Source organism: Miscanthus floridulus, chromosome 1 (assembly GCF_019320115.1).
Source record: "Miscanthus floridulus cultivar M001 chromosome 1, ASM1932011v1, whole genome shotgun sequence".
Taxonomy (NCBI): Eukaryota; Viridiplantae; Streptophyta; class Magnoliopsida; order Poales; family Poaceae; genus Miscanthus; species Miscanthus floridulus.
In genome coordinates, this window is record NC_089580.1 from 17,849,698 (window position 1) to 17,873,728 (window position 24,031).

The 24,031-nt window shown below is 44.2% G+C and overlaps 1 protein-coding gene and 1 long non-coding RNA gene across 2 annotated transcripts; both read right to left on the bottom strand.

Annotated features, from left to right (window-relative positions):
* Positions 1-2,337: 2,337 nt before the first annotated feature.
* On the bottom strand, positions 2,338-3,725 carry LOC136474779 (uncharacterized). Its single transcript, XR_010763018.1, has 4 exons — positions 3,595-3,725; positions 3,062-3,485; positions 2,809-2,876; positions 2,338-2,719 (listed from the first exon to the last, which is right to left on the bottom strand). It is a non-coding gene; the product is annotated as an uncharacterized lncRNA (long non-coding RNA).
* A 17,047-nt stretch (positions 3,726-20,772) lies between these two features.
* LOC136452790 (uncharacterized) lies at positions 20,773-21,270 on the bottom strand. The gene has a single exon (XM_066453386.1). The coding sequence runs from the start codon at positions 21,268-21,270 to the stop codon at positions 20,773-20,775; it is 498 nt and encodes a 165-aa protein (XP_066309483.1).
* Positions 21,271-24,031: the final 2,761 nt, after the last annotated feature.

Here is a 24,031-nt window from a genome sequence, read left to right on the forward strand (position 1 = left end):
TGGCTCTGTGAAGTTTTGAATGGAACAAAGGTAACAAACGGCTCTATTTTTTTTTATGTGCGTCGGGCGCCGCAGAAGTGTTCGAAGAGTATTATATTTTTTACCATTTTGCTCATGAGACCATGACGTATTGTTTTTTTTTCTGGAGTGAGGGAGTAAGACAGCTAGTTTTTTATTCTTCTTTTATCTTCCAAGAAGGACGGCTAATTCATATAATAAAGGGTAATGCTCATATTCGGTCGTCCGTCCGTCCGGACCCTGCCTGAGTCAACCGCTAGTGGAACGGACCCCGCCCGCAACGCCCCGTATGCATTGCCTGCTCGCTCTGCTGCGTGCCCTTGCTCGCGGGACAGATCCCGTCCTCCCCGTTGCGCGCCCCTGCTCGCAGGACGGATCTCGACCTCCCGACTCGTACTCACGCCTCCTGTTGCGGTCGACTCCATCCGCCTGCCGCGCCTCCTACCGAGGTCCGTGCTGCCGACAACCTCCACACTGGCGACCTCCGCGTCACTTTATAGCCTCTATTTTCGTCCAGGCAGCAAGTAGATGTTGTGTTTGAAAGCGCATGTTGCAAGCGACTGTTTCAAGTTTGTTAAATGTTTCAGAGATATATTGCAAGTGTTTCATATGGATGTTGCAAAAGTAGATTGAGATGTTGCATATGTTGCAATGGTTGTATACGTATGTTACAAGCTTTTGTTTCTAATATTTCATCTGTTTTTTTCAGACGTATGTTGCAAGTGTGTTTATTTGTATGTTACATATGTGTTTGCAAGTGTTTTATCTGGATGTTGTGTATGCTTAGTGTTTTTCAGGTGTTTTTGCGAGTGTTTCAGATGTATATTTTAAGTGTTTTATGTGCCTTTAGACGTATGTTGTAAGTGTTGTATCTGAATGTTTCAAAAGTAGATCCGGTGTTGCATCTCCCTCCTTGCCTTCTGCTGCCTCATCTCGATGTCTTCTCCACCCGGCGTCGACTGGGCATCTGTCGCCTCCTTCCTCTCTTCTTGATGCTGATGATGTTTCGGAGTGACACGGACCCACGTGAGCGCATAAAACAACGTGAAAAAATGATTCAGGCGCGGGCGTCCAGACACCTCCAAACGTCCGGACACAAGCTAAGCCCCAATAATATTGCAGCACCTGTTATTTTGTTTCCTTTCGGGATCATTCACCCATGAATTATGCCACGTGTCACACCATGAGTTTGGTCAAATCCTCATACTCAGATGCATATATACACATGAGGCTAGCTGGCCAGGTCCACAGGATTCCGATCTTCCGAAATGCAAATAGAGAACACCATGGCATTTACACCCTAACCAATTACCAAACGAGTAGACCATGGGTATCAATACCCATAGGCCATAGCCAAAAATAATTGTATGTTTGTCTGTCCAGGGTTTCTTTTTGGCATTCTAGTTTTACCCTTTAATTTAAAGTGAAATGTACGAACAATCCTTATAATGAAGCGTCACTCAGTTCCGGTCCCCGTGAACTTTGTAAATACAGATTAAGGTCCCTAAACTTGTTAGATACATTATCCAGAAATCCTAAGTGCATGTTTAGTGTGTAGATTTCATGGTAACAACTAACAAGCCAGGTATTTAGGTAATTCGGACTCAGCTGTGATACAATACATTTTGTCCCCACTTCCTTCGCTGAAAAAACAAGCCGAAACACTGTTTTCGCTGATTTGTTGTGAGAGAAAAACATTGTTCCCGCTGAAAAAACAAGCTGAAAAGTACGGATTATAAGAGAAGCGAACAGAGCCTTTAGCAGGACCATAGACCCTAATGTGCAGTTTTTAAGTTTATGAACCTCGACTACGATATTTTGAAGGACCATCCATGTATTTTACTCTTTGTTGTTTTAGCAAGTTTGGTTTTAGTTTCTCTACCATGGTGAAGGTGGTATGAAATTTTCATGTGCAACATCAACCGAGGTAAAGTGGGAGCGACTACAATCAGGCTTTGCGACAGTAACGGCGAGCTGTTGAGAAGAGCTCACAGCCCCACAGAATGGCCTCACAATTGTACAGTAAGTGGAGAGTGGCGAACGGAACGCGCACAACGCACCTGTACTTTGCATTTTGCAAAGGCCGGCGCTACTCGTCTGTGACACTACGGGAAGCTGATGATGAGCTTCATTAGTAAAACTTGAGACAACAAGCAAGCTTTTATCACATAGGCCCGACGGGGAAAGGGAGCGAACGGAGAGTTCAAGTGCATGATGAATTAGTGCTTGTTTAGTTCCCAACCAAATTTCCAAAAAATGTTACAGTAGCTATCACATTGAATCTTGCGATATATACATAAAGCATTAAATATAGACGAAAAAATTTAATTGTACAGTTGGGTTGAAAATTGCGAGATGAACGTTTTGAGCCTAATTAGTCCATGATTAAACACTAATTGTCAAATAAAAACGAAAGTGCTACAGTAACCAAATTTCCAAAATTCCCGAACTAAACACAGTCCTACATGAATTCAACAGAGACTCAGCCACAAAATTTCAGATACCATAGCATGCTCCAAACACACCTGGAGACTGGAGTCTAGGTACCTGAACCCAACCTCTGCGTTGCCTGCTATCCTGACACCTTAATCTGAAACGAAAGCTCATGGAATCGACTCTAATACTACTAGACACGGGGTGATTATGTATTTAGCTGGAGATCAAGGCAGAAGCTTGGTGGTAGATAAGATGAGCATCATGCCTGCAAAAGATGAATCCAAGTGATGACTATTATCAGAGGAGATGTGGAAAACGTGATAGATATTAGAGATGCTGCTGCTTGACATTTACCTATGCACGGCCGGTTCAGGCCTCGTTCCACGCACCGATTTGCAGTCATCCGCGCAGCACGATTTCACCTGCATTTGATCACACAACCGAGCTTTCTCAGCAAGCTATATTGCGAATCTGAATATCTGACTCCATACGTTCTTCGCTCAAGGAAACGACTGTCGTTGCTACTTGTATACCAGTAGTAATAGAACTTGCTGAATATAAATCAGCAGTACAGATGGTAGCAGGAATGGTATCTGTACGACTGTACCTACAGAGGTGGCAGTTTCCCCATGAACAGGTTCATACACGGCCCCCATCTCCTCGCCGCCATTGTCCTGCGGCGCCGGCGCCATCTCCCCGCCGACCACTGCCGGCGCATCGCTGTCGTAGTCCACCAACATAGGAGTCGCCTTGCCCAGATGACCTACGAGGAGGCAACAATATCAAATGCGTTTCAATCTCAGACACAGTCGGGAACAGCCTCCAATCGAGACACAGAGAATGCACGCCCGCCATGGCAGATCTCTGAGAGGCAGCGCCTTGTGCTGCACGGCCAGCCCGTTCAGCCGCGGGGAGCGCCGGGGCGGGCCCGTGGCGTACTGCTTGTAGGTGTAGGGACGGGGGGCGGGGGGCGGGGTCATCATGTTGAGCTCCTCCTTCGTACGGCTTAGCCCAAGCATCTCCATCCGAGCCTGCGTGCCACATAAGATTTGCCGAGGATCAGCGGTGCCGCGCGCGATCAAATCCTTCGTGTTCGTTGGATGAATGAAGATCCAAGCATGGGGAAACGTGTGCGCCTACCTTGTTCTCCGAGATGTGGGCGTTGCGGACGCTCTCGTAATCGGATTCGTAGCTGCGCTTTCCCATGACGGCGGCGGCGGCGTGCACCGAATGGATGGAGCCTGGTTGCTTTGGGGGAGAAGAGAGAGCCTGGTTGCTTTTAGAGATTTTTATCCGTGTGTCATTATAAAAGATCGTAATTTTTTTTGTCTCTGAAAAAATTTAGTGGTCTTCAACGTTACTACTTTAACTTTTTCGTGTCATCCATGTCACTTCCGTCAATTTGGGCTCTAACGTCGTCAAACTGCAGGTGTGAAAAGACGAAAATGCCCTTAAGTTCAAATATGTTATTAAATTTTTTGAGCATCTTAACGACTTCAAATGAAAAAACTCAAAACTAGAAAGTTGTAAATCTCGTCGAGATCTATAATTTTCATATAATTTTTTTTCATTTAATTTCGCAAAAAAAAATAATATGATTTTTCTAAGATATATTAATCATATCAAATCATATTTTTTTGCGGAATTAAATGAAAATAATTTTTATATGAAAATTATAGATCTCGACGAGATCTACAACTTTCTAGTTTTAAGTTTTTTCATTTGAAGTCGTTAAGATACTCAAAAAAATTAATAACATATTTGAACTTAAGGGTATTTTTGTCTTTTCACACCTGCAAGTTTGACGACGTTAGCGTCCAAACTGACGGAAGTGGCATGGAGGACACGACAAAGTTGAAGTAGTGGCGCTGAAGACCGCCGAATTTTTTTAGAGGCACACAGGGAATTACGATCTTTTATAATGTCACACAAGAAAAAGTCTCTTGCTTTTACTAGAGAGAAGAGAGAGCTGGACGGAAGGTTCAACGCTTCGAGAAATGTAAGCATAAGGGCATGTTTAGTTCCTAAAAATTTTTGCGCAGTACTTATCATATCGAATTTTGCGGCACATGTATGAAGTACTAAATATAGATAAAAAAAATTAATTATACAGTTCGGTAAGAAATCAAGAGACGAAACTTCAAACCTAATTAGTCCATAATTAAACACTAATTACCAAATACAAATGAAAGCGCTACAGTAGCCAAAATCCAAAAAATTTTGGATCTAAACGCGCCCTAAATGCACCGACTACCGGTACGACGAATGGAATGGTGGCATGGTGCCGCGCCTGCTTTCTGGCCGAGCCTAGCGGAGCAACTTCAATGATAGAGCACGTGCTCAGAGCACTCCAAAGTAGAAATCAGCATGTTCTATCTCTATTAATTAACTTATAACGTAGATAATTTGGCGCGTATTTAGTTCTCTGAATTTAGGAATTTAGGGTGCTGTAGCACTTTTATTTTTATTTGGCAAATAGTATTCAATCATGGACTAATTAGGCTCAAAACGTTCGTCTCGTAATTTCCAACCAAACTGTGTAATTAGTTTTTTTCGTCTATATTTAATGCTCCATGCATGTATCGCAAGATTCGATATGATGACTACTATAGCACTTTTTTGGAATTTAGGTGGGAACTAAACACGCACTTGCTGATGTGACAGCCAATTTAACGAGGAGAGAAGGGAAAAAACTTAGAAACGACGTCACACGCGTGACAAGCCAGTCGAAACCATCGCAATACGTTGGGAAGGAGGGCTCCCGGAAGCATCTACGTCCCAAGTTGGATTTCGATGATTAATAATAATACGAAATTACTATTATTAATATATGTTTTCCAGATATAATTAAGTTAGGTCATGATAATGATAATTAATTGAGCAATCATGGTTGTCATACCCCTACGATGAAAATCGTTTCGATTTTTAAATGATGGACGACAAGATTAAGGATGGACTAGTTCTAAGTGTCGTTTGGTGTTGAAAAGACACTTAGAGTAGTTTAGGACTTTGTTTTTTTTCTTTAGCCGTACTATTAGGGGGTATGGACGGGTAGCTTGACCTAGGTGAGTCTAGTAGGTTAGGTGTGGTGCACACTTGTCAAATCTAACACTAGGTAGCTCCTAAGTAGCCCTTAGATCAATTGGAGCAAACTTCATTCACATATGATTGTGAGTTTAAAGTGAATGGAGGGTCAAATGTTGACCGTACACTGGTTCCGGTGTGATCGGACGCTTACGCAGAGTCCGGTCAATTTATTTGATCAAGGAGAAGTTGTCTAGATGTGACTGGACGCTGAGTGAAATGTAACCGGACGCTGAGTGTCAGAGTCCGGTCAACTCCAGTAAGGTTCCAGAGAGGGAGAATCCTGATCGGACGCGTCCGGTCAGTGCTGACCGAACGCTGGTTAGATTCCAGCTACTGACCGGACGCTGAGCAGCAAAGTGACCGGACGCTGGGTTTCAGAGTCCGGTCAACATCAGTAAGGTTCCAGAGAGCAGTTTTCGTGACCTGACGCATCTGGTCAGTGCTGACCGGACGCTGGATAGAGTCCGGTCACAACTTAACTGCTCGGTGGTGGGGAAAACTGACTGAAGCGTCCGGTCACCTTGACCGGAGCGTTTGATCACCCTATAGTGGCACATAACGGTTTATTTTGAATGATGGGTTATAAATAATTTCTCTATTCACTTAAGGGATCACTCTTGCCTATTTCAACAGCTAGAAAACACCCTTGAGAGTGTCAAGGAGAGCAAGAGCCTAGTGAGGTGATTGAGATTTAAGAATCCAATATTAAAGCCTCATTAGTGAAAAGAGAGTAGCAAGTGTGTATCCACCCTTCTCATTAGACTTGTTGTGGTCAAGTGAGAGTCCTTGCTTGTTACTCTTAGTGATCGCCATCACCTAGATGGCTTAGTGGTGATTGGGAGTTTAGAGATCATCCGGTGAAGCTTGTGGATGACCCAACTCAATTTGTGAGCGGTTGTAGGTGATGCACCGTGACGGAGTGTTGAAGAATCAACCCGTAGAGAGTACTTGATCCTTGCGCGGATCAAGGGGAAGCTACACCCTTGCACAGGTGCTCCAACGAGGACTAGTGGGGAGTGGCGACTCTCCGATACCTCGGTAAAACATCGCCGCGTTCCTCCTCTCTTTACTTTGAGCATTTACTTTCAGTAATTCAATTCTTGTCTTTATATTCATAGAATTTCCATGCTAGAGTAGGATTGTAACTTAGGTTGTAAAACTTTTATGCGGTAGAATATTAGAAACACATTCTAGGCATAAGGAGTGAAGTGAGCTAAGTGTAGAGTTTAATTATTGCAAAGAATATGAGAATTAGCCTAATTCACCCCCCTATTGGGCATCTTGATCATTTCAGCTCTGTTTCCATCAGGTGACTAGGGATCCTATGTGCACCACTAGTGGGAGCTCGCATCTCCAGTGAAGTAGAAGCATCGCTCGTGCGGCCGCCACCGTGGACCTCGCACGGACGCCAATCCCCGCCATGACATTGCATGGATGTGACCTCCCCGTCGTCTACACCATGCGGCCCTAGCTCCTCATCACCGCCAGCATCCCTTCCCGCGCACGCGCCAACCCTGCTGAGCAGATGCCGCTGAGCAAGATGTCACCAAACACAAAACCACCAATCCATGCGGACGTCACCGAGCAGACACCCCCTACCCACCCACCATGAGCATGGGAGCTCTAGCCATGTCTCGATGTCGCATTCCCTACCATGGCTCGACACCTATCTCGGAGCCGTCGGCTTGCCAGGGCGTGGCCCTACGCTGGCTTGCCGAGCCTAGAGAAGTCCGACGCACGTGAAGCTTATCCTTGTCACCGCCCATGGACACGACTGACGGGGAGGTCGCTGGCTTCGGCTTCAGCGCTGGTGGACCTCGCGGCAGCATCTCCTATGGCAGCCACCTGCGTTGCTTGCTTGCTTTAGCGTTGCTCGATTGATTAATCTCATCCGCAGTTTCTTGCTTGCTTGCTTGTGAGGACGCAGCCGCCAGTGCTGGCTTGGGGCTCACGGAGCTTGCGCAGGCCGCCGTGGAGGTCACGAGGCTCGCCACGGAGCTCATGTAGCCTCATCATGAAGATGGTCTGCCTCACCATGGAGCTTGTGCAACCTTGTCATAGAGCTTGCGCAGGCCACCACGGAGGTAGCGAGGCTCGCTGCAGAGCTCGCACAACCTCACCCTCAGAGCTCATGAGGCTTGCCACGGAGCTCGGGCTGCCCGCCTCACCTCGTCATGGACCATGCGCACTAGCTTGCCATTTTCCTTGCTCACTGTGTGTAGGGTCGAGATGGTGACTAGAGGGAAGGTGAATAGTCGTTTCTAAAATCTAATCGCGTCGGCTAACCGAAACAAGTGTGGAATTAAAACAATCGGTCTAGCCAAGACTATACACCTCTATCTATGTTCTCTAGCATCTTACAAAGATCATAATTAAGTAACTAAGGTGCTAGGGTAGCTAGAGCTCACCAAATCAATTCTAGAAGCAATGTCGCACAAACATATGCCACTAGTACTTTAAGCAACGAGGAGCTCCTACACATGCTAGTAAGCAAAAGTACAAAGCCAACTAAGTACACTAGCAATTCTCAATAACAAGACAACCAATGCCAAATTAGAGAGCGCAAATACTTAGCTACACAAACTAAGCAATGTGACTAACAAGGTTACACAAATCAAATTAGCCATGCAAGGGAGCTACTTCTATGCTGCCCAAGCAAGAAGGTAACTAGTGAGCTATACAACAAACTAATTACAAGAGCAACTACACAAGCACAATGTATATGAAAGTAATTACAAGCTTGTGTAACGAGGATGTAAACCAATGGGAAGAACAAAGTTGACACGATGATTTTTCTCCCGAGGTTCATGTGCTTGCCAACACGCTAGTCTCCGTTGTGTCGACCGCTCACTTGGTGGTTCAGCGGCTAATTGGCATCACCCGCCAAGCCCGCACGTCGGGCACCGTAAGAATCTACCCCAAAAGTGAGGGTAGCTCAATGACACGCTTTACTAGAGTTGCTCTTCGTGGCTCCCGCGGGGCGAGCACAATGCCCCTCACAAAGCTCTTCTCCAGAGCACCGCACAAGCTTCTTGTAGGCTTCGATGGAGACCACCACCAAGCCGTCTAGGAGGTGGCAACCTCCAATAGTAACAAGCACCACCGGCTTGCAAGACGACCACCTAGTGCCACTCGATGCAACCTCATGATGCAATCGCACTAGAATCACTCACTCACGCAATCGGATCATCACTATCAAGCATATGTGAGTTAGAGGGCTCCTAAGCACTCTCAAGCATGGACACAAAGTCCCTTGAGGTGCTCAACATAAGCCATGGCCGAGACCACCTTCTATTTATAGCCCCATAGGCTAAACTAGTCGTTACCCCTTCACTAGGCAAATTTCAGGACGACCGGACACGTGGGTCGTTTGCATCAAACGCGTCCGGTGGTGATCAGACACGTCCAGTCGTAGCTGACCCACCATGTGTCCTATTCAAACTAGCCATTTCCATCAATGGCTCTCTCTGACATGTTGCATCAGACGCGCTGTTCGAAATGACCGGATGTGCTGTTCGAAATGACCGAACGCTGAGCCATAGTGTCTGGTCAAGTCCATTAAGCTCCTAGGGCCGATCGGACACATCCGGTCACTCTAGACCAAACACTCCTAGTGTCCGATCAATTATAGCGCTGAACCCTAAGACTGCTAAGTCATAACGGATACGTTCAGAATGGCGACCAAAAGCGTCTAGTCGTAGTGTCCGGTCGTTGTCTATGATCTTGCCTTGGGCTATGTCTCTTTGATTGGACGCTAAACAGTAACTCCTTAGCGTTCGATCACTCCTCTAAGCTAGAGTTCGGTCACTTTCACTTAGGCGCTCACCTCGGGTCCAAATATCGGACGTGTCCGGTCACTCCTGTCAGACTACCCAAAGTCTGGATAACATACCGGACACGTCTGGTATCCACATCGGACGTGTCTGGTCACTCTATGACCAGCACGACTAACTCCTTTTCTTCACCAACTTCTTCTTCTTTGCAAATGTGCCAACACCACCATGTGTATGTGTGTTAGCTTTTCACAAACATTTTCCAAAGGATTAGCCACTCAACTTGCCGCCACTTGATCCTAGTGACGATGTAAAGGTAGATCACTCAAGTGGCACTAGATGACCGATATGCAAACAAGTTTGCCTCTCTTGATAGTACGACCATCTATCCTAAACCTAGTCATAAACTTCTCTACACACCTATGACCAATGAAATGAAATACCCTAGGTTATACCTTTGCCTTGCGCATTCCATTCCATCTTCTCCAATGTTGATGCAACACATGCACCAACATAATCAACAATGATATGATCCACTTCATATCATCACGTGATCATATTGGTTCATCAATCTTGACTTCACTTGCTTTTCACTATTGCCTTCGTCTATCGACGCCAAGTCTTGCTCAAGCTTCACCGCCACGCGGTCTATCGCTCCAAAGCCTTCGACTTGCCCTTCACGCTTGCAACCGGTCCATCGAGCTAAGTCATGTCTTGATCTTCTCCACCATGATCACATGACTCAATGTCATGTCTCATATGCAATGAGCTCCTTCATCATCACATGTGTGAGCTTTGCAACATCTCCAAGCCATTTTCACCTTCATGGTATATGTTGTTCACACACATGTACCTGTGGACCAATCACCTGTGTATCTCACATAAACACAATTAGACCACCTAGGTTGTCACTCAATTACCAAAAACACACAAGGACCTTTCACCGTGGAACACACGCACACTGTCCGCATAGGATCTGAAAGGATGGGGGAGTCTAGAGGTGAATTATTGGTCTTGATTTTTTTCTGGACACTACTAGAAATACTATGTTGGGGAATATAGTTTCTACGCACGTTGTGTTACGATATAGAAACTATTCGATAGTTTCTGTATTAGGAGTGCCCTTATCTATTAGCTAAAGTTACAAGAGCCAAGCTTTATCTATAAAAAATTCTCAAAATAAGTGTCTATAAAAAATATTGTTATTTTTATCCATATTCTACATTCTCTTTCCTAATTCTCCCTATCGGTGTTTTGGACCGGCGGGCCCTCAACCAACTAGTGAAAATGTACTACGTGCCCCTAATCCTGGATGGTGATGCAAAGAGACACAAGGTTTATACTGGTTCAGGCAATAGGTGCCCTACGTCCAGTCTGAGAGAGCGATCTTTGTATTCCTTGCACCAAGGTGCTTGTAGTAGGGGTTTACAAGCAGGGCGAGAGAGGGAGATAGTCCTAGGTCTCTACGTGGAGCGGTGTGGGTTGCTTGAGATGTTGATCTCAGGCAGAGCAGAGGAGTGTGCGGATTACAGAGTGTTGCGCGTTGCTTGTGCTTGTATGTGTGTGATCGACATCTCTGTCTGTGTTCGTCTATGCGTGAGTCTGAGCGTGTGTCTATGCGTGGGTTCGTGAACTTGTGAGCTCGTGTGCCCCTTTAGAAACGGCCCCAGTCACTCCCTTTTATAGTTGAAGGGGGGACAGGGGCGATACATGTGTTTGCTATGCAGCGTCTTGTGAGCGGAGGTGGTGTGTCTGAGCCCTGTAGCTTGCCACTATGGTGGCATGATCGACGGGGCGGTCTTGTCCTATGCACTAGAGCGACACGCCGGTCACGCCCGATCCTATGTGACGTGGGAGCTCTAGTGACAGCTTGAAGCAGGGCATGGCGGACGACGTGCCGGTCGCTGTATGCCGACAGCGTAGAGAGTCGAGGCTCAGTCGGTGTAGAGGCCGAACCATCGTGGGGGGCTCAGCGGGTGCGAATCCTAAGGCTGTCGAGACCCTGAAGCGGATTGCTGAGGCTCGGAGGGAGCAGTTGGTCCTATACACTAATTCTGAGGCTATAGGGACCTAGACTTGACTCCCCATGTCACACTGTCCTCAGAGCAGTTAGGGTTAGACAGCACAGTGCAGTATGGTCGTCAGTCGTGGGCACAGTGCTGAGCATAGTGGCCGGTAACCCTTGCTCCGTCCCATCTCGGACGGCATGGTGTTGATGCAACTCCCATTTCATCAGTCGCTCTACTATGTCGAGCCATCGTCCGGCTGACATCGTGGGAGTGGTTGGTCGTATTAGTTTGGACATGACATTCTATCAGGGAAATCGGTCGAGGTGGAGGCGACGAGGTTGTCACCGAGCAACAATGGAGGAGAGAAGTGAGCTTTGGTTCTGTCTTGTTTTGAGTAGAATGACTCAGTGAAGAAGATAACCGTTGTGGGCCAGACCTGAAGGGTATAAATACCCCTCAAGCCCAACGGTCAGTTAAGGGTGGCACTGCCGCTCTTAATAGGATGGCACTGTCGCCCAAGCCAAAATAGGTAAAATGATATGAAATTTGGCTAGCTGTTTTGACTAGGTGAGAGGATGTAAATCTATGAATTTGAGCATCTGGTTCAACAGTTGACCAACTATCCTAAAGTCCCTCTTAATAGTACGACTTTCCCTAAACTCAATTTCAAAACATAAAAGAATTTAAACTTTCTTTGAGCTAGGTCTGGCCATCTTTTGTAATTAGGACACCTGCAACCTGTACATCATCCTCATTTTTCGATTCCCTGCTTATCATCTCGATAATTCTCATTAGTCCTCTAATTTGGTGATCATCAATGCTAAAACCCATAATAGGGCTTGATTACACTTACAATCTCCCCCTTTTTGGTAATTGATGACAACCTAATTAGAGCATACAAATGAAATGAAATCTAAACTAAGATTTTCGAACCATGGGTGTAGGAGCCACCCCCTAAATATGTGAATAGAGATTTGACTTCTCAATTTGGCATAAAAGGCCATGATTCACACTTTAGGTGTGATGGGAACCTCCCCCTACATCCATGCCTATTGTGGAGTGCTGAACAAGGTGTCACAGGAATAAACATAATGCATATAACATGTTATATCAGTTCAAGCACACAAGACCCTGATTGATACAGCATAGGGTGGCACTATCAGCCCTAGAGGGCGGCACTGCCGTCCTGACTATATCAGTCAGGTAGCAATCAGATTCCTACAGCAGATCATATGAATATAAAACAATCTAAACTCAGAATATGACAAGCTAAAATAGTAACCATGAATACATGTCCATATCCGAAGCAAATTAAATCACAAAGTAACTTATTTTATAAAATAGAGTTTTGAGCGACTCTCAAACTCACAACCTAACAACTACTCTCAACGGATCTAGACATAAGGCGTAGTTGTAGATAACTCATGGCGTTGAAAAACTGCTGACCCCTCTAATTTTCTCCCCCTTTGGCATCAAGTACCAAAAAGAGAAGAAAAAGAAGAAAAGTCACTCGTCACTGTCGGAGTCAACGCAGGCACGTTCAGCGACATGAGTGTGTGAAGTGAAGCGTGCTGAACATCGCGGAGGAGATACCCTAGCTGAAGTAGAAGGACCTGGCTGATCCATCGAAGGACGTGATCTCCTAGAATATGTGCAAAACAAAGCTGCCTGAACCTATGGATCGGCCTTTGTAGGGTGAATCTCTGCACCAAGGTCCTGCTACCTTAGGGGCTCCTCAAACTGCTGCCCCTATGGATACCCATAGTACTAACTGAATGGCTCATATGAGTGCCCATACTGCTAATCATCTAGCTATTCATCATGGTGCTCATGTGGTTGATCCTGCTCTTCATTAGAGGAAGACAAGCGAGGCAAGTTAGGAAACTGAGGTGGTGACTGCACTGGTGGAAGAGGTGGTAGCCCTGCCATCTCCCTAGCATGCCTCACTGATTCCCTGTTTTCCATTCTATCCTCATAAGCAGTCTGTGAAGCATATGCACAATGAGCAAAGATTACCTTCATCCATGCACTCATCTTCCCCCACTTTGACTTCTTCTTTTGTTCCCTAGCCCTAGACGGCTCAGGAATATCTCTATGTGCAGCTCTAAAAGAGTAAAAGCCTGCTACCCCACTATCTCCAAGTCCTCCAGAACTAGTGTGCTGAGTAGCTGAGCCAAGTCCCCCTAAGCCACCATGGGTCTTTTTGATCTTATAAACAGTGTGCTCACAATCCTTAGGGAACCATATGCCAGTCACTCTCTTAATCATAAACATGAGGTAAGGAGCATAGGGCAAAGATCTCCTCCCATCATCAATGGCATATGCTAGCTCAATCCAAATAAATCTTGGAACATTAAATTTTTCACAGCTGGGAAACCTAGACAACACATTAGTGATATAGCCATTCAAATCTGTTGCATTGTCTTTGGGGTTAAGAGTGATCCTGAATAGATTGTTTATGATATAATAGAAGCTCTTGAGCTTGGTCCTTGACCAATCAGGAACTGCAAGATTTTGATCCTCCCACATGAAGCTTACTTCCATTGGCTCAAGACGACGCTCATTATGAATCCTCTCATACCCCTATGGATGTGTCTAAAACCAAGAATACGATAGAATATGACAAAATCAATGCGATAATGTTGCCCATCAGTCATCCAATAAAGCTCATCCACTTCCCTGTTCTAATAGTAAGTGGCATGGAACTGTGCAAGAATCTCCCTGTTCCAATCATACCTGAAACTCATGATGCCAGTCATCTCAAAGCGGTCACAAGTCTTGATGGCTATAGCAAATTGAAGATCATCTCTGCTCACCAAGTCACCAAAATCAATATACTACATCTTGTTGATCTTGCCCTTTAACTTGGATAGGATGGCTGTGGCATAAAAATTAGATTGGAAAGCATTCCAAAATCTATAATCAATGCCATTGGATCTATCAGAGGAGTAAGGATCAATCTCTCTAGCTTCACCAGTCTTCTTCCAACTCATAGAATAATCAATGACCTTATGGTTGTCATTGTTTTAGGGATGATTGAGGTTGAACACATCAGTATTTTCTCTCATGTAGCTGCTATCAAACTCTAAAATGTGTAGAGGAGAATTAGGTCACACACGAATGGTCATTCCCATCCTCTGAATCCTTTCTTCTTTAGCAAAGTCTTCATCAAGATTTCTATCACTAGGAATATAGGTTTCCTGTCCCCTGCCTCTCTTGACCTTTTGCTTAGTTGACATCACTTTCCTTTTTCCTCGGTCCATCTATGCAATTAAATGAGACTTGATAAGAAACTGTAAAAGATGATGAGTTAGAGATAGCTGCAAGCAGGTTTTAACAAGAAAAAGAATTTTGAAAATGACACAGGAAGCTTTGCTGGATTTGGAATCAACATGGTAGGGCGGCACTGCCGCCCTTAATTGCTTCACTAGTTCATTTTCACCTTTCTCATTCTAGTTCAATCCTACTTCCAACAATGTCTATCCATCATCACAATTTCATAATCACAGTCTAAACAAAAAATACATGAAACCCTAGCCATGGATTTAAAAGATTGAGTATGAAAAACATTTAGAAACAATTTTTGATACATGAATTCAATCCATTTTGAACTTCTAGATTAATGAGATTGAGTATAGCAGTTAGAATCTGCTAGGGGTACCATTAATGGTCCCATGGGCGGCATTGCCGCTCTCCCCAAAATCATCCAACCGGTGAAATTCAAAATCAATCTGATTCAACCATCAAAAACCTTTCTAAACCCTTCATACTCCCCCTAGAAATAGGAATCCATGACTAAAAGCTCCACATTGCATAGATCGAATGGGGTTAGGGTTTCACCTTGCTTCCAAATCGTTGGAGTGGAGGGAGAAGAGGAGAAAGGGCTCAGCCAGGAGCTTCCTGCAGGAACCAGCGATGAGGAGACTCGACCGGCTATAGGGGCGGCACTATTAGGGTGGCAGGCCGCAAGGAATGGCGGTGGCACATGCTTGAGGGAGAAGAAGAGAGGAGCATGGGCGTCGGCGTCGGTTGGGAGAGAAGGGAAGAGTTGAGTCGGAGGCCAGAGAAAGAAATAGATAGAAGAAAACGGGCCCCACAACCTAGCCAAAATTGGTAGAAAACGGCCTAGTTTTCAGAGAGCGGCACAGCTGCCCTACCAATTTTGCAGGGATTACGCTTAAACTCTATAACCTTCTTTACCTCAGATATGGATATATATTATCTAAATATCATGACCAGTAAGCAATCAACAATACAGACAATGGTCATGACACTTAGTTGGCCTTTTGAAATGGTTTTTAAACACAATATAGTATCCTTTTAAATCATTTTCCTATGTCATTAGGTTGTCAAACAGAGGTGTGCCATATTTCAAACCACATTACGAGAATCAAGTATATTTAGCTCACTACGCAAAGCACAAAACCTTGACTCATCGAGAGGCTTAGTGAAGATATCGGCTAGTTGTTTTTTGGTGTTCACATGATGAATTTTGATATCTCCTTTGATTTCATGGTCTCTCAAGAAGTGATGTCGGATGTCTATACGTTTGGTTCTTGAGTGGCTTACAGGATTGTTTGCAAGCTTTATGGCACTTTTATTATCACACAAGAGTGGGATTTTGGTGAATTGACATCCGAAATCACGAAGGGTTTACCTCATCCAAAGTAGTTGAGTACAACATGCACTGGCTACAACATACTTGGCCTCGGCGGTGGAAAGGGCTACACAATTTTACTTCTTTGAACTCCAAGACACTAGGGACCATCCAAGGAATTGACATGTCTCTGAAGTGCTTTTTCTATCTACCTTGCAACCGGCATAATCGGAATCCGAATAGCCAAGTAGATTGAACTTGGAGCCCTTAGGATACCACAAGCCAAGGTTAGGAGTGTGTACTAAATATCTCAAGATTCTTTTAACAGCCACCAGTGTTTTCCTAAATGCTAAACGGTAAACAGTCGGTCACCTACCATTTAGCCATTATTCGGGCAAAACGTACCATTAAACGGGCTAAATAGCCAATTAAATGGGGTAAACGGGTGATTAAACAGAAACAGCGCACCACCGTGTAGTGTTTACACGGTGTTTAAACATGCTAAACACCGTTTAGGCAAACAGTGACAGCCACTAAGTGACACTCTTTTGGGTTAGCTTGAAATCTAGCATACATGCACACACTAAGCATTATGTCCGACCTAGATGCACATAAGTAAAGTAGAGAGCCGATCATAGATTGATATACCTTGATGTCCATGGCTTTCCCTTCTTCATTTATATCAAGATGTCCATTGGTTGGCATGGGAGTTTTGATAGGCTTGGCATTTACCATGTCGAACTTTTTAAGCATATCATGGGTGTACTTGGTTTGGCTAATGAATGTCCCTTCCTAAATTTGCTTGATTTGAAATCCAAGGAAGAACTTCAGCTCACCCATCATGGACACCTCAAATCTCTTAGTCATGATCCTACTAAACTCATCACAATACACATGGTTAGTACTAACAAATATTATGTCATCGACATATATTTGGCACACAAATATATCATTTCCAACTTTGTGAGTAAAGAGTATAGGGTCAGCTTTGCCTATTTCAAAGCTTTGTTTGAGCAAGAATTCCTTAAGGCATTCATATCATGCTCTTGGTGCTTGCTTAAGCCCATAGAGCGCCTTTTGGAGTTTATAGACATGATTGGGGAACTTGGGATCTTCAAATCCTGGTGTCTGCTTCACACGGTAGATCCTCCTTTCCTACAACACTTGAATCAACTTGCTCCACTTGAGAGCCATTAGATTCATCAAATATCACATCTATCGTGACTTCAACTCTACCCATGATTTTGTTGAAGACACGATAGGCATGCTCATTTGATCCATAACTAAGAAGAATGCCTTCATCAACTTTAGGTGCGAATTTAGAGGTTTTGGGTCTTTTGTTAAGTATAAAGCACTTGCACCCAAACACTCTAAAGTATGACACCTTTGGTTTGTTACTGGTTAGAAGCTCATATGAAGTCTTCTTGAGTTTCTTGTGTAAGTAGAGGCGGTTGACGGCATGGCAAGCGGTGTTGACAGCGTTACTCTAAAAGAGGTTCGACGTCTTGTACTCATCTAGCATTGTCCTTGCTATATCAAGAAGTGTATGGTTCTTCCTCTCTACTACACCATTTTATTGAGGGGTGTAAGAAGTTAAAAACTCATGCTTGATGCCCTCGTCATCAAGAAACTCTTCAACTAGAGTGTTCTTGAATTCGGTCCCATTGTCATTTCTTATCTTCTTGATAGGAAGACCAAACTCCCTTTGTGCCCTTCTCACAAATATCTTGACTTTCTCTTGCACCTGGGACTTATCATAAACAAAGAACACCCAAGTGAAACAGGAATAATCATCAATAATAACTAGACCATATTTGTTACCCCCGATGCTTAGGTAGGCGACTGGTCCAAAGAGATCCATGTGAATCAACTCCAATGGTTGTGTGGTGGTCATGATGCTCTTTGGTGGGTGAGGTACACCTACTTGCTTTCTGGCTTGGCAAGCACTACAAATCATGTCTTTCTCAAATTGAATATTGGTTAGTCCAAGGATGTGGTTGTCTTTTAGGAGTTTGGTCAAGTTCCTCATCCCAACATGAGCAAGTCGGTGATGCCATAGCCAACCCATGCTAGATTTTGCCTCTAAACAGGTCTTAAGCTTAGCTTTACTTTTGCTGAAATCAACTAGGTAAAGCTTGTTCTTGAGGCGACCCATAAAGACAATAGAGGAATCCTCCCTCTTAGAGACTTCCACACCCTTATCCATGAAGAGACAATTGTAGCCCATCTCACATAATTGAGAGATAGACGGTAGATTGTACTTCAAGGAATCAACATGTAAGACATTTGTAATTGAATGATCAAGTGTAATAGCTACTTTACCAAGTCCAATCACACCCCCTTTTGAATTGTCACCAAATATAATATTCTCATCTAGATTTGTAGTTGGGGAGTATGATGAGAACATACTCCTTTCTCCGGTCATATGATTTGTACAGCCGCTGTCAAGCACCTAACTTGACCCACCGGAGGAGTATGCCTACAACACAAGTTTAGTTCCTAGTTTTAGGTCCCCAAATATTCTTAGGGCCTTGCACGTTAGTCATTAGAACTTTAGAAACCCAAATGGAAGTATTAAGATAAACATTTCGACCATTGCCAATAAACTTGACAAACACTTCCCCCTTGCTATTGTGCTGCAAAACAAAGTTATAATTCAAATATTGTTGAGGTGCTTTTGCCTTTGGTTGATAAGCATATCTATTTAGAGTGATCCAGATAGATTTCTTTGGTTTCTAGATGACCTGCTCAGAATGAGACACCTTCTTCTTGGGCTTGACATGAGTAGAGGAGAAGGAGGTGATCTTCCCTTTTCTGTGGGGGGCGGCACTGTCGCCCTTCACAGCGGCACTACCACCCATAGGCTACGGTGCTGCTCTAGGCTGGCCTTGTGCCACCATCTGTGTAGACCTATCTATACCTTCCTACCCTTTGCTCACAAACTGAACACACTCATATCCATTGATTACCTTTCTCCCATTGGTTTTACTTCCATGAGTGTACCCAAGCCCATCTTTGATGCGCGAATTTCTTCCACCTTTGTATTGCGGCCTCTTTGGTTTTTCAACTTTGCCACCAGCAAGTTTCTTGTCTTCCATGCACCTTTTTCCTAACATAGCATTGAGCCTAGCAATCTCCTTTTTCATAACCTCTAAGTTTACAAGGTTAGTGGAATAAACATTCAAGTCAAGATTATAGCATTTTCCACATCCTTGGCTAGTGGAGGGAATAGAAGTGTCATTTGTGTTAGAGGGGAGTGGGGTGCTCTCGCATAGAAGATTATATTGCTTCTCAAGTTTGTTGTGCTTTTCAACTAAGACATAATACTTATCATTGAGTGCAATATTTGCCTTCTTTGTGAGAGTATGTTCTCTTTGTTCTTCGGCCAAGGCCTTGTTCAAAGAGTTCACCTCACTTCTCTCTAACTCAAAAGCTTTCTTGCAGCCAATATACATCTTTTTAGTTTCCTCAAGATATTCATCTCTATTGGCTAGCTCGGCTTTAACACTTTCTAATTCCTCCATTAGATTTATCATGAAGAGCTTGGTCTTAGGATCCAACTTTTTAGTCAATTTAGCATATTTCTCAACATCACTAGTATTATCATCACTAGAATCACTAAGTTCACTACTAAAGATGTCACTAGGAGGTGGAGGAGATTTGGTTCTTCGTTTTACCTTCTCACCCTTTGCCATAAGACAAATGTGAGTGGAGCGGTGGTCATCATCATCGGACATATTGTTGAAGAGCCTTGGTGTAGAGGATGACTTTTGAATGGCCATGGTTGCAACCTTCACATTCTCATCACTTGACTCCTTAGTTGAGTCCCACTCATGCCCAATGTGTGCCTCTCCCATTTGCTTGTATCTCTTTTTGTGTTCATGCTTGCCTTTATTGTTGTCCCTCTTGTATTTATTTTCTTTCTTGTCATAGGGACACTTACCAATGAAGTGCTCCATGCTACCACAATTGTAGCAAGTTCTCTTCTTCTTGTTTAGGAACCGTCTTTGCACTATTTTATACCCATTCTTTTTCAGCCCCTTGTGATAGCTCTTCATGAACAAAGCCATGTCATCAATCTTCATGTAATCAGCCCCATCATCTTCATCTTCACTTGAGGATGAACTTGGATCATCATTTTGTGGGGTTGGCTTGATTTCCTTGGGTTGACTTGTTGATGCTTGCTTGCTACCCTTTGCCTTGTTGGAGGTGCCTTGATTGCTTGATTTATTGGCCTTGAGAGCTACTTCCTTGATTTTCATGCCTTCTAGCTTGGCTTGCAACTCACCAAGTCTTCTCCTCTCATTGGCTTCTTCTCTTTGCATGTCAAATATCAACAATCTTCCAAGCACATCATTAGGTGTGAAGTGCTCAAACTTCTTCTTATCTCTAATCAAGGTAATTATGGTCTCATTTCTTGGTGAGTAGGCTTCCAACATAACCTTCACCACTTTGTGATCATCAAGCTCATCATATCCATAGCCTCTAATCTTGCCCACCAAGGTCATCAATCTATCAAACATCTCTTGTGGCCCCTCTCTATCAACAATCATGAACCTATTGACCTTAGCCATCAACAAATGAATCTTTGCTTTCCTCACTTTATCAACACCTTCATGTGCTAGATGCAAAGTGTCCCAAATCTGTTTTATAACATTGATATTCATCACTCGGTTGTACTCATTTCCATCCAAGGCACTAAGAAGAATACTTGTGGCTTGGCCATTTAGATGGACAGCAGCTAGCTCTCATTTGTTGGCGCTTTGGGATCTTTCGGTGGCTGCAATCCATTCACTACAATCTCCCAAAGACCGGGGTGAAGACCTACAAGATAGGCGCTCATCAAGTGCTTCTACTTGGCAAAGTTTGTCCCATCAAAATGAGGCAACTTGCCCGTGGGTACATTGATAAAGGACCTTTTATTATGGTTAGACAAATAAGAATAATTAAAGGATACGGCGGCATATTTCTTCTTCTTGTTGTTGCTGCCCTTGTCATCGCTATCATTCTTCTTGTCCTTGCTCTTCACCTTCTTGCTATCTTTTGAAGCATGGTATGACACATCATCATCTCCATCATCCAAGCTACTAGAAATCTCACTAGATGATGCATCATACTCATTCTTCTCTTTCTCTTGAGCTCTTGCTACCCTTCTCTTGACTCTTGCCTCTCTTGCGATTCTTCTAGCTTCTTTTCTCTTCTTCTTTTCCTTGAGCCGCTGCTCTTCCTTCTTCTTTTCTCTAGCTTCTCTTGCTACAATTTTGGTGGCTTTTCTTTCTTTTCTTTCCTTTCTTCTTTCGACATCGGTGGTCTTGGCTTCTTTGATGGTGGCGTCACTTGCTGTCGACATGGATAGCTCATTGCTGCTGTTGACATCCTCAACGTGCACACCACTTGCGTCTGCATCATGAACGATCCTCGAACGTCCTCCTTCTTCCATACTTCACACGGTGAAGCATATACGAAGCAACCTCGCTCCGATACCACTTATAGGACCTACAGGAAGCTAAAGGAGGCCTAGAGGGGGGTGAATAGGCCTATAAAAATTCAACTTAAAACTCTATTAGAACAGAGGACGGCACTACCGGCCTTTCAGGGCAGCACTGTCGCTCTATGAAAATAAATCTAACACAGCTGGGATTTTACAGAGATGAACCTGACCCCACTAGCTGCTTAATCCTATAGTAGAAAGACAAGATTCAGTTCGAAGACTGAATACCGCAGAAACTTCATACAAGCGTGGATCGAGCAACCAAACCCTAATAACAGCTAGCAATATGCTAAACCAACAAGTAAACAAGAGGAAGCATGCGAGACATAAGATTTATCCCATGGTTTAGCTCACCACAAAGGTTTGCCTAAGTCCACATTGTTGAGGAAGCCACAAAAGGCTAGGGCTTGCCACAAAGGCTTGCTTTACCCTCGTTCTCAAATTAAGAGAGCAAACTCTTGATGTGAGAGGTGATTTCTTAGCTTTTGAATGAGGTTACAAACCTTCCAAGGCTGCCATACGAGTTAGCAAGCGCAAGGGTGATGCCTAGCCAGCTAGGAGCAAGCTCCAAGAGTAACAAACCCTAGAACCGCTGACCAAACATGAACCAAATGCTCTTAGACTTTGGGAATCAGTGGATCTGCTCTTCAATCGAGTTTTGCTGCCTTTTCTCTCAAGTTTTGATGGTTGGAATCAAAGATTTACTTAAGGGATGGTGGAGCAACAATGGAGGAGAGAAGTGAGCTTTGGTTCTATCTTGTTAGCAGAATGACTCAGTGAAGAAGATGACCGTTGTGGGCCAGACCTAAAGGGTATAAATACCCCTCGAGCCCAACGGTCAGTTAAGGGCGGCACTGCCGCTCTTAACAGGGCGGCACTACCACCCTAGCCAAAATTGGTAAAATGATATGAAATTTAGCTAGCTAGTTTGACTAGGTGAGAGGATGTAAATCTATGAATTTGAGCATCTGGTTCAATAGTTGACCAACTGTCCTAAAGTCCCTCTTAATAGTATGATTTTTCCTAAACTCAATTTTAAAACATAAAAGAATTTAAACTTCCTTTGAGCTAGGTCTAGCCACCTTTTGTAATTAGGACACCTGCAACCTATACATCATCCTCATTTTTCGATTCCCTGCTTGTCATCTCGATAAATCTCATTAGTCCTCTAATTTGGTGGTCATCAATGCCAAAACCCACAATAGGGCTTGATTGCACTTACAAAAATGCTTGTAAAAATATGCTAACATATGTGTATAAGGTGATACACTTAGTGGTTGGCACATTTGAGCAAGGGTTAGAAACTTCACCGGTGGAGTGTTCGCCTGTAGAGTGCGGACAGTCCAATGGTGCCACCAGTGCCCTATATAGAAAAGATAGAGGTTCACAGAGTGACTAGACGCTGGTCGTGCAGTGACCGAACGCTGGGTTTAGAGTCCGGTCAATGACAGCAGTAAGCACACGGTCTCGGTCTTGTGACCGGACACTGGTGTGTAAACTGATCAGACGCTCATGGTCTGAGTCTGGTCAGTGCTGACGTACGCTGATGTGAGGCACATAGAGAAAACGTTGAGTGACCGGACGTGTCCGGTCGTGAAATTTCACATTTGGAACCTTACTAGAAACGACCGGACGCTGGGGTCCTATGTCCGGTCACTTTCTAACTAATGTGTCCGGTCATCACTTGACCGTTGAGATCAGGTGATCGACGTTTGAAGCCGATGACACGTGGCAAGCATCGGCCGACCGAACACTAGGGTCCTGCGTCCGGTCGAACTGACGAGAGCATCCGGTCACCCCGAGTTGTGCCCAGTAAAGGGGTACAATGGCTCTATTTCATGGGGGCTTCTATTTAAGCCCCATGACTGGCTCAAGCTCACTCTCTTAGACATTTGCATTGACATAGCAACCTTGTGAGCTTAGCCAAAGCCCTCCCACTCATCTCCATCATTGTTTCATCATCATTGTAAGATTGGGAGAGAATCCAAGTGCATTGCTTGAGTGATTGCATCTAGAGGCACTTGGTGTTCATATTTTGCTGCAGGATTCACTTGTTGCTCTTGGTGGTTGCCACCACTTAGATGGCTTGGTGCAGCGGAGGAGGATTGTCATGAGTTGATGATTGTTCGTGGCCATCTCTGGTGATTGTGAGGGGATTTTTACCTTCCCCGGTGGAGCACCGAAAGGTAACTCTAGTGGATTGCTCGTGTCATTGAGTTACCTCACTTGTGGGTAGGTTCTTACGGTGTCCAAATTATGTGGACAAGGTTTGTGCAACACCTCTTAGCCACCAAACCACCAAGTGTTGGTCGACACAACTAGGACGTAGCGTGTTGGCAAGCATGTGAACCTCGAGAGAAAATTGATTGTCTCTTGCCATTTGGTATTCTCCTGATGATTGATTTAATATTCACCTTGTGATTGGTTTACTCCTCTACACAACGGTATAATCACCCTACTCACTCATTTATATTCTTGCAAACAAGTTATGGCAAGCTCTTTAGTGTAATTAGAATTGAGAGCTTGCTTTATTATTTTAAGTTCATCTAGTGGAGCTCTTTAGAGTAGCAAGATTGAGAGCTCTTAGTGAGTAGTAACATTGCAAGTTGTGTGTCTAGTA

What these genes read in the sequence shown, in the direction of transcription:
- LOC136452790 (XM_066453386.1), bottom strand. Translation starts at nt 21,270, where the DNA reads ATGTCGACAGCAAGTGACGCCACCATCAAAGAAGCCAAGACCACCGAT.